General features: G+C 37.9%; 1 protein-coding gene across 1 annotated transcript in view; it reads left to right on the top strand.

The window, feature by feature from the left end:
* Nucleotides 1–6658, top strand: part of HEATR4 (HEAT repeat containing 4) — a 36243-nt gene extending 29585 nt beyond the window's left edge. The window contains exon 16 of the mRNA XM_037832358.1: nucleotides 6396–6658. Coding sequence (XP_037688286.1) covers nucleotides 6396–6557 — 162 coding nt within the window. The 3' untranslated portion in view covers nucleotides 6558–6658. The remainder of the gene's footprint in view (nucleotides 1–6395) is intronic.
* The last annotated feature ends 5400 nt before the right edge of the window (nucleotides 6659–12058 follow it).

A 12058-nucleotide genomic window follows, 5' to 3' on the forward strand; every position in this document is an offset into this window, starting at 1 on the left:
CTCTCTTGCATTTAGCAAACCACCTTTCACACAGAAAGTGCCCAGGAAGTGCATGTGGGAAGCAAGCCAACTAGAATTGAGTCTACCACTCAGCTGTGGCATTAACTCAGGCAAGTTACCTTCTCAGGCCTAAGTTATCTCATCTGTAAAATAGGGGCAGTAATTAAACCTACTTCTTCATAGGGTTGTTGTAAGGATAAAAGACTGCATGCAAGACGCTTAGCACAGACCTGGTACAGAGTAGGCACTTAAAAATGGTAGCTATAATAATATTGTATTATTAAGGAGCAAACCCTAGCTGTGAGGAATGATGAAGAGAAGGGGGCAGTGCAGAGAAGTTCTTCAGTTGGACCCATCCAATTGAAATGGGAAATGGAGAATTTAAGATTATTTATTATTTTTGCATATGCCCTATGGAAGCTTAAGAAAGTCAGGAGGGACCATACCAGACACGGTCATAGTGTGAGGTTGTACAGATAGCACTTTGTACAAAAGTACGTGGCCTGGGATCAGAGTGGGGGCCAAAATCAATATTCTCCTAGCCCTGTGCTCTGGTGTAAGCCTCCTGTGTCTGGAGAAAGTGGCAGCAGGAGGAGGGGCTCTCTTCCTAATTGACACAAAGGCAGTGTGTGCTGACAAGACCTTGATATGTGATCCCTTGGAGAAATGTTGTAGAAGAATTTTATCACTAGGAGTTTTAATTGCCTTTTCAGAGAGTGGTTTTCAGTACACAATGGACACATCCTGCTGTGAACTGGGGATGAGTTGCGCCTGTCTGCCTGCAAAGCTGAATATGTTCAGCTACAAGAGGGCTGTAGGTTTATTTTTTCCGCATCCTGAACAAATATCTCCTCTTCCCAATCTTTCCTGTGACCTCATCCGTTTCTTTTTTTAACATATTTTGTCATTTCCTCAAATAAAGAGGCCTGTTGGGTTCTCTGTCCTCTAGTTTCCCTGTGACTGGGAGAAACCTTTTGGTGTCTGATTTATCTTTAATTTCATCACTTTTCCCATGGTTCTGCTTCATTCTCACTACAGAAGCAGCTATTAATAATCATTTTTAGATACATAATTTAATGACATGGAATAATATCCTTAATATGTCTTTTTGTTTCAATTTTATTGAGATATATTCACATACCACATGAACCATCCAGAATACAATCACTGGTTCACAGTGTTGTGCATACATCCCCATGATCAATTTTAGAACATTTTCATTACTGCAGAGCAGCAATAAGAATAAAAAATAAAACCCAAATCCTCCTAGATTCCTTAGTCCCCCTATTGTTGACCCATAGTATTGTTGTAATAAACTTGTTACTGTTGATGAAAGAATACTTAATATGTCTTTGACTGGGCAAAAAAGCAGACAAAAATATATTACAGTAGGATCCCATTTGGGGGATATATATGTGTGTGTTGGTGTTTATGTATATCTATCTATCTTATCTATCTATAGCCATTATCTATCTGTATCTATATCTATCTATCTATATATATCTATCTATATCTATCTATATCTATGTCTATATCTATATGTACGTCTATCCATATATCCATCCATACTATTGAAAAAGTTTGAGAATCTTTACACCACAATAATTAATTCTGGATGGTAGGATTTCAGATTATGTTTATTTTCTTCTTTTTGCTTATTTGTATGTTCTGTTTTCTACATTGAACATATATCACTTGTGTAATTAAGAAACACAATTTTTTAAACAAACAAACATTCCTTTCCTTAACTAACTTGCCTCATTTTTCCCGATCTTTACTCAGGGCTTACCTTGCTTTTCTGTGTGGTATTTTTTTTTTTAAATCGATATGATTTCTTTTTGTTTTTTTACATCAAAGAAGTTTGACATTAGATTATAGAATTTAATAATTGTTCTTCATAGAAGCTGCTATAGAAAAGTTTGAGCCAATCTCATGTTTAAGTCTACATGGAATGATTTGAAGTCTATCAGGAAAGTGCCCCAAATTATCTCCCCCACCAAAACCCATCATTACGTGGCTATTCCTTTGGATTGTTTATTGCCTTTTTTATTCATTCTTTATTTAAAATTCAAATACACTATATCACAAGTTCTTTTAAGTGTCTTTATGAAGGAAGGAGAGCAGGAAAAGTGGCTGGAAGGAGGGTGGCGAGAAAGAAATAAAAGGAAAAAAAGTTTCTAGGGTAGGGGTTCTCAACCAGGGATGATTTTGACCCCCAGGGGATATTTGGCAATGTCAGGAGACATTTTTGGTTGTCACAGCAGAGTGGGTACTCCTGGCATCTAGTGGGTAGAGGCCTGGGATGCTGTTAAACATTCTGCAATAGGACAGCCCCCACCACAAAGAATTATCCAGCCAAAAATGTCAATAGTGCAGAGGTTGAGAGACCTTGGTATGGAGTTTTGGGTGCCAATTTCATCAACAGCAAAATTTGGATATCTTTGACCCAGTAATTCTGCTTCTAGGAATCTATCCTGTAAAAATATTCATAGTATATTTACATAGATGCTCATTGCTTATATTTTCAAAATTGGAAATTACTATTAATAGGCAGTTGCTAAAAAGAATGATAATGAATGATATCCAAAATATGTTGTAAATTGAAAAATCAAATTGCAGAACATTATGTGTCTTGTTTCCTTGTTTCAAAAGTTGCAAGCCATATACATTTATATATAATTTCTCTAAAGCCATGTGTGTGTGAGTGTGTGTGTTTGCACAGTTGACTATCTGGAAAGATAGATACCAAACAAATGACAGTGGTTGTCTCTAGGGAGTGGGATTATTGGCAAGAGAAGAATTTCCATGTTTTACTTTATATATTTCTTTATTATTTTGCTTAAATCTTAAGGATATAGGCCTTAGCTTTGATAAATGTGAGACAGATTTCAGACTAACTTCGAGAGCAATGACTCTTATTAATTTGTAAGATTATTTTACCAAATAACCATAATCAGCATTGGGCAAACTATGGCCCACAGGGTCCTTAACATACACTGCTTCACCTATTCAACCCCGTGCTTCCTCTGTGCTTCCCCTCCTCCCCTCTCCCTGCATACCCCGCAACTACTGACTGTTTTACTGCCTTTATAATTTTATCTTTTCCAGACGGTCATATAATCGGAATCATACAGGATGTAGACTTTTCAGGCTGGCTTCTTTCACTTAGCAATGTGCATTTAAGTTTCTTCCATGGCATGGCTTCATAGCTTGTTTGTTTGTTTTCATCATTGGGTAATGTTCCATTGTATAGATGAACCATGGTTTGTTTATCCTCTCACCTGGTGAAGAACATCTCGGTTGCTTCCTGTTTTGAGTGATTATGAATAAAGCTGCTATAAACATTTGCATGTAGGTCAGATTTACTTTTTGTCATGACTTCATTTTTCATTTCAAATATAATATTCAAAGAATATCGTAAAGTAATTGGCAAATAAGAATAAATCTTGAAAGTCAAAGTTAAAATGATATGGTCCAATATAATTGATTTATCCATTTTTAAAGTAACGACAAACAAGTTAAGAAATAATATGTTGTTTCTCATTACTTAGCTAGTAGTCAAGCAATACGATGTATACCTAAAATTATAAGTTACTTGTGAAATAAGGAATCTGATAAAAGGCATGGTGTTCCTTCTGTAAATGTGCATGTGTGTATGTATTAAACTCTTATGTTAGGCTTTTGAGATTAATTAAAAATAATCAAGCATAAAAATCAGAAATAACTCCCTTAACTTTCTTAGATATCATAAACAGTTTTCTATGTATTTAATGAAAGGGGAGAATATATATATATATATACACACACACATCTATATATTTATACTTATCTATAGGCAATTTTTTAATATCATATTACTCAAAATTAATTGGCCCAGAAAATAGCATATCATTTTATTTTTGTTAATAGGTGGAAAATGTTAAACATTTTTATAATGAAATATGATGAGACTTGATATTGAGATATAAATATTTTATAGTATGATTTGATAAAATAAGTTCTTAACTTCCATATTGAATGAAACACACTGAATCTAAACAAAACTACATCAAAATTTAATCTGTGGATCTAGCCACTGTATAATGATAAATTTGGTAATCCTAAAAACTTTCTATTACATTTCAAAGAGTCAGGGTCATTAACCTATACTGCTTGAGTTCTTCTATTCAGAGTTTCTTTCCAGCTAATGACACAACCTAGGGATGACTATTGGGAATAACTGAAAAGAATTGCTTACATTTAAATACTGGAAAACATCCTTTTCAGCATTCAGTATTTCTTACTGCTGTTCTCTTTGCCTTGTTCTCTTGGGGCTCTTCCTCTAAAATGGTGCATTTTTAAAAACACTGGTTGGAGATGTAAGAGGTGAGTTCAATGAAAATTGCCCATTACTCTCACCATTCCACCAGGAGTGGATCCAGGTTTTGTGGGTCCTGATGCTTACACAATTTGGGGAGCCTTGTTAAAGAAAAATAATACAAACTACAAATAAAAAATTAGTATAAAATAAATGTTTATTTAAATGCAAATAAGGAAAGAAAGCACCATAACTTACAAGTTAAAAAATTTAATAAATACCTCAAACATTACAAAATCCAGAAAAATCACATATTAATAGACTGACACACTTTATGAAACTTTTTCCCAAAAATGCTTGAGTTTATACTTTTTGACTGCTTCATATGACAAGGATTTTGTAATGTATTCTATAGAGAGAATAAAAAGATAATTCATCCTTTCTTTAGCATGGTTCCAAGTTTGGTTTCGTTATTGATAGTAAATGCATAAAATGTGTGACTTTACATACAAAGTCAACATTTTTAGTACCACTACAGTTTTGTTCCCTATAAATACACAAATTCTGATAAATTCTTTTTTGCTTGATTCCTATAAAAAATGTATGGTGCATTTGTGATTGTATATGCTGCATTATCAGGAGAGAACTTTTTTGACTAGGCGTCAATGAGAACTAAATCCTTCTGTATAATTTTATGTATGTGATGATTGGAAGAATTTTCTGTAGATTAGCTTCTAGTCTTGTGTATTTCAAACCTTGTTTCTCCTCCGTACCAATGTCTTCAGTGTTGGGCACCACAGAGTATCTGGCCCTGTGCCTTCATGTCATTTCACCAGTTTAGTAGGTACTATGGGCAGTAGGAGATTTCCTTGGAGGCAATCTTATGTCAAGATAGCTAGCAATAATCTAACCAGAAATACACTTGTACTGGAGCAGGAAGGGCCCCTGCCCTGGAATCTAAGCTTTCAAGGACTCAGCTCTGACCTTCAACTTTGGCCTTCTCCTTCTCAATAAGAGCAAGCAGTTCATGGGGCCAAATAGGTCACACCCTCCTTCAAGACCACATACTCTGGATACCCAAGAGCCTGGAATATCCTATCCACTTTTTGGGCTTGAGAGCTCTGGTTTCTCCCCCTAAAAGTGGTCAGCACTGCCACTGTGTGTGTACCCTTAGACTCAAGGAGTGGCCAACAGTTAGTAATTTTCAGGGTATGTGAACAGAGCTTGGATAATCAGTTTAGCGTGTCCACCTGTGTAAGTGTGCGGTCCTCACAGTGTGGTATAGAGCTGGGAATGGGAAGAGAAGAAGGGTGGGCCAAAGGCCAGCTTTTCTTGTGCCACCATGTTATAGAACCCCAGAGTCTGAGAATTCCAAATTCAACCTGTTTTTTTGTTTGTTTGTTTGTTTGTTTTTGTCAAGGTAGGTGAAAGGGTTTATTTTACTCAATAGTTTGTTAGCTTGATTTATAACTTGAACTATTTAGACATATGGTCAATGGGCTTTTATTTGTGCTTTTGTCCCAGGCTGAGAATTCATTTTGGGGTAGAGAGGATATCTCTCCTTAGTATTCCATAGAGTAATGTAGACACTCAGTTGGATTGACTTTAGAACTACCCATACTCTTGGGGGTGCTTTAACCTAGGGAAAAGCTAAACCTTGGCCGTCAACACATTGGTTTATGGATTGAAAGAGAGCAATGCTGTGTCCCCAAGGGCTATTTACCCTGAGTGAATCCATCTCCTCAGCACATCCCAGGAATGAGGCTCTTTAGACATAGCTGCAAGAGAGTCCTATAATTGCTGCTATTTCTGCATAATAATAAAGATAAAGAAAACACAGGCTAATCCCAAAGATCACCATGAAGATGCCCAAGTCTTCTTGGATGAGCCATTCACAACTATTCTCCACATTTTAGGCTTCTGACTGGGTCAAGGGAGGCAGGTCTTGAACTCATGGGTTCTATTTCTTTTTATCTAGTATAGTAGGTCATAGAGCTATTTTGAAAAACTATGGCCAAAGAGACTTTCTCTTTGTGTCTACCTCTCACATGAAACCACATGTTTGGCATTTGCATTCATGTGTCAAATTTATCTGCAGCCTGTGAGACCCCACACGCCAAATCCGTGGTCACAGAGTCTGGTCCTTGGCCTGAATGCGAGAAGCAGAAGTCACTCATCACTTGTCAAAGATCTCCGCACTGCCTGGGAAAAGAAGATTGCAATGGGACCATTTGGGTCTCTTGACAACTCAGCTCACTAGCTGGGTAAATGCTCAGAAGATTTTTCCTCTTCCCCTAGAAGAAAAGGTACTCGTCTCTAGGCTGAGCTCTTTACTTGCTTCAAGGCACAGGCAGCAGTGGACCTGGCCACATTTGGTCTCTTTAATTGATATTGTATAATCTCTTTGATCACTATGTTTATAAAGAAGAATAAATCTAACAGTAGGCCTCATTGCCTAATGTGCACCATTTACAGAGAAGGTTAAAGAAAATTGATATGTAACAATCACATTAGGTGATAAAGCATATCTTTTCATGCTCCAGAAAGGTTATATATGAAATGTGGGTAGGAGCTCTAAATTTTACTGAAGTAAAAATATCAAAAGATCCAACATCCTTTGCAAGCTTCCCAAAGCCCTCTAATGCCCAAACTAGAATCCCATTTGTCTGAAAGAAATAGCTCAAACGAAGGTTTTTATATACAAGCATAGTCTTGTTCTAGAGCAGGTTCTTTAGCAGCAGCCAATGGGGCAAAGTGAAGCCATGTCACCTAACTATCACAAGAAAACCAAGCCAGCACAACCGTTTCCCCCTTTGCACTGTGTGGGTGGGTGTGAGCATTTTTAGATCCCTGGGAAGCATCTCCACAGTGTCACAAGGTCTATTAGCAATGCTCATGAGCCTCAATGTACTAAATGCTTAAAAGATGTCAGCATCGTGGAACAGCTGCAAATTGCATCTGTATCATAAGATGGGATTCCATAATAAGAGCACATGATACCCAGAAAATAGTCATGGAAAAGGAAGGACCCAGAATTTAAAGTAGTATGAATTCAACTTTCTTTCCTAAATATTGATTGCTGTGGATACTCTAAAAAGCTTTGGAACATTCAATGATGAAAATAATGACAGTGTGAATCTTTCTCCTTTTTTCTTAACCACATCTTCTCTTCAGGTGGCACTGTTATCAACAGAAATATAAAAAGCAGTATTTTCCCTTATGAACTCTTAGCAGGTATGAAACAGGGTAAAAGAACTTTAGGGGATATCAATCAACATAACAAAAAGTCATCCCTTTCCCGGATTCATGTAACTCATGCAGGTGGATTCATGTAACTTTTGCAGGTGGTTATAAGTGAAATATTAATCCAGAAAGCACCATCTTATATGTCAAAATTATTTCCACATTTTTCAAACCTAAGGATTCTGGGATCTAGTTACCATGAAACATTCAAAACAATGAAAGATTCTATACAAGTCTTTCTCAGCCCCTCTGTCTTTGAATTTGTCTCTTAATAGTGAAAGGACTGTATTGTGCACTCTGCATTGCTGGCAAGAACAAGAGAGCTGAACTGAACTCTTCAGTCAGCAAATCAGCAAATCTGTACAGAGGGTCTGTTAGGCTGTCAGCATTGTGGGAGATGTAGCAGCAGCAGAAGAAATGGCCCTTGTCCTCAAGGAGTTTACAAGGGGTTTTATAAGACACACATACAAGAACATCCCAAAGACAATATGCTTAATCTAGTGAGAGTTATATGGCACACAACAGATCAACTGTAGGATTTCAAGGGCAGGGTGGGCAGCTGGAGTCGTGGTGGAGACACAAGAACTTGTGTTGGTTCTCAGAGGCTGAGCAAGAAGATTTAGACAGAGGGAAGAAGGGAGGATATTCCAGATGAGGGGGATGATACCAGAAAAGGTTGGAGGAAGGAATGAGCTTGGCAGGGGTCCAAGACAGCTCCTTAGGCCTCTCCTGTTTCCAGAGTGGTCCACTTGTTAATTCACAATGGAGAGGCTGGGCATCCATTCTCCTTACTCTTGTGCTTTTGCTAATATATTCATATTAACACAATGTTGCAATGACAAAACCCTCCCAAAGTTACATGAATTATTTGTAAAGATCCTACCTGTCCTTGGAGAAGGCATTTGTTGGTGATTCCCTTTCCTCACAAAGAATGTTTCAGTTGTCTCCTTTGGTTTCTCCTCCTTTCATCTTATTCCTTTCTTTGGCCACAGACATTCATTAACCTACCAGTTGATTAGACAAGTGGCTGAACCCTGTCCTGCCATAAAAGGAAACTTCTGTTTGGCCCAATCTGTGGGAGAAACACCATGCTGACCTTCTCTTGGTCAGAATCTTGAGAAAGCTTCCGTATTTCAGCCGAGATTCATGTTTTTACTTATTGGTTTATACGTTCCATCTAAGTTAGATCCCTTATTTGAGCCAGTGTCAGTAGAGCTCTCCATGTTCAGACCAACAGCAAAGTGGGGATTGTGGATCAGAAGAAAAGCAGCTGTGGTAGAATGTACCACCCTCCCTCTCACAACCTCCCACTGATGATCATTTAAAAGTCCTCCCACCCTGCCCCATGATTTCTTGATGATCTGTATTATCAGCAAACATTTACCAAATACATATGCTAGTCATCATTATGGATATACCAAGAAGTATAAGACAGTTTTCCTGACTTTGAAGGATTTGTGGTCTAGTTGGATGAGGACTTATTTTGTTGGAGGCAGCATCAGGGCCTTTCAGAGCTCAAGAGCAAGCTGACTGCCCTGATTTTTTTCTTTTCTTTTCTTTTCTTTCTTTTTTTTTTTTTTTTGAGACTCCAGCTATTTTTTTTTTTTTTTTTAATTTTGGAGTGCCAAAACTGAAATTTAAAAAATGATGGCAGATTTTTAATGTGTACTGCTGTGTGACCTTAGGCAAATTACTTAACTTCTCTGAGATTCCTTTTCTTCATTGTAAAATGATGATAATGTTTCCAACTTCATGGAGCCGTTTTGAAAAACAGTGATTCGCAATATATTTGCTGAACATCTGTTATGTTCCAGGCACTGTTCTAGACTCTGGAGATAAAGCAGAGAGAGACCAGGACAGTCAAGGCTCTGTTGATTGTATCTGGTGCCAAAAATCTGGATTTTGCAATGTGATTTCTCCCCAGTGTTAAATGTTGGCCATTAATTTAAAAATATTAAAAACACTGTAAGTTAAAACCGTGCCAAGCATTTCTATGGGCTAAATATGGCCCTGGGGCTGACAATTTGTGATCCCTGAAGTAGGCTTTTCAGACGGTGAGTTTCTGTAATATTGCCACTTAGTTGAACCTTGGCACCTTCAACCTGCTCCCATATGCTGCCCAGAACCAATCAAAGAAGCATTCCCATAAAATTCAGGGAAATCATCCTGGTAAAAAATTGAGCCAAGCCCTGGCCTAGATCCCACCCAGCTCTAAAGGAAGCTGCCACCTTCCTCACTGACCCAGTGAGGCTCCATTCATTTTCCGTGACTGATCTGATCTGGTAGTTTCTACAGGATGGGTTTGGAACGGACATGTGTTTCTCACGCCTTTCAATAATATCTGTCCTCTGAGGAACTCTGTGGGAGGCTAACCTAGGACACACTCTCAGATGTTAGGATTTGGACCCTTTCATTTTTCCTTTACCTCCAAATACCTATCACAGCAACTGTTTTTGGCCAAGCAAAGTTAGTATGCAGTAGCAGTATAGTCAGCTCTTTCCTGGAACTTAATAAGGGATGGTTAGTATATTTAATCTGTTTTAATTATCTGACGTGTCCAGACAAGAAAAATGTTTTAAATGTATCCTATCGCTGTTAAGTTCAGAGTCAAACAACTCCACATTGCTGATTTATCCATCAACAAAGCAGTAGAATATAAATCTCTTGAAAGGGGAAGTTTAGAGAGAAAACTCAGAATCAGTGCCTTCATTTGATCACATTACATCCTTCAACACCCCACTCACAGGGTCATGGAATTCCCTAATGCCTCTGAGTATGAGATTCCCACAGGCAGAAGCTGAGTGGAGCATATCAGACCTATGAACACCTCTGCAAAGACGAAATGGTATAGAGGACAAATGGTAGATTCAAATTCAAATTCCCCCTCTGCTGCTAATAATCATACGACCTCATGCAAATTACTTTAGCCTTCAGAATTTTATTTTCATTATTTGTAAAACAGGAAGGATGATAATTATCTCATAGGTCTATTGCAGGGGTTCTCAACTCTGGTTGCATATTAAAATTGATTTTTTTGAAAAAAGTTGCAACCTGAGCTGCACCTCCTGTAAATTAAATCAGAATCTCTTGGGGGGAGGCCCAGGCATCAGCACATTTTAAAAGCTTCACGGGTCATTCTAATAATGCAGCGAGGGTTGAAATTCACTGATGAGGATTAAATAATGTTAGTATGTAAAGTAGATACTTTGTTATTTTCCTTTCCTAGTTATTCCCCAATTTAGGTTTCAAATCAGCAGTTGACTACACTTTTGGTATAGGTTACAAGATTGCACCACTAGGTGTCAGTTTGACCATACAACTTAGATCTTGGAAACTTCTGCTTATCTGTTCTCAAAGTAACAACCATGTACCACCACAACCATTTATTGAGTACCTAACATACTTCAGGCACAGTGCTAAAGTCTCTTAAAACACATGATTTTCATTAGTAGGGAAGGTAATTATTGCCCCATCCATGAGGAAACAGGATCAGAATGACTGTGTGACTTGTACAGGGATACACAGTGACAGAACTGGGATTCAAGCTTTGTTCATTCATTTACTTTTTCACTCAGTCAAAAATACTGATCTCATACTGTGCGCACAATACTGTACTTGGTATTGGGGATCCAAAGATGACTAAAACATAGTTCTCATACTCCAAAAATTCATTTTTGTCTTTCATTTGTAGATACATTTGAAAAGAAAAGGTGGGCACTTCCTTTTACGATTGTTCTTGGCCTTAGATTGGCTATGCATCCTGAAGAACTCAAATGCTGTGTTCCTAAGAGGGTAGGAGGGCCTTTGGAGAAAGTTCCCTGGGATGGCTAGTCTACTGTTCCCAGACACTATTATAAAATAATAAATATTTTTTGAGAACCTGTTATGTACCTAGGAGGCTAGGAATCACATCTGGTCTGGTATACCACTGAATTATTTACGTACTTTCATCCTCAGCAACAAACTGTCAACATAGACTGTGTACCTAGTTTTGAATCAATAAATATTTACTGAATGTATAAATCAATGAATGAATTCCTGTGCAAAAAGAGCCAGGAGGGAAGTGTTTAAGAAAGTCTGCATCTTATACTGGCAAGCAGATCTGAATATTTCCTTCCAAAGGTAGAACCTTGTTCTAAAAGCCCCAACTGTTTCGGATCTGAGGTCATTCCCTGAAGTGGGAAAGTCAGATCTTGGAGAAGGTGCTGAATGAGTCAAGGACCAGAGGATTACTATACTGTACTGCTTGATTTCATCAGCGGATACAGTATTATGGCTGCTATGGAGTTTGTTCCCATGTCACAAACTATGTCTCTCTCTCAATTGCCATCCACCAACCAGGCAGTTTGGCAACTGAAACCATGGGAATTACTGGGATGGGGAAGACCTATGGTCCATCCAAAAGCTTCCTACCTTGGAGGAAAGGTTTTTCACATAGTGGTCCTTACACCTGGCTATGAGTCAGAATCACTTGGGAGTTTTGCAAATGTAATATATAGATCCCTGGATCCTACTCCA

Source organism: Choloepus didactylus, chromosome 4 (genome assembly GCF_015220235.1).
Source record: "Choloepus didactylus isolate mChoDid1 chromosome 4, mChoDid1.pri, whole genome shotgun sequence".
Taxonomy (NCBI): Eukaryota; Metazoa; Chordata; class Mammalia; order Pilosa; family Megalonychidae; genus Choloepus; species Choloepus didactylus.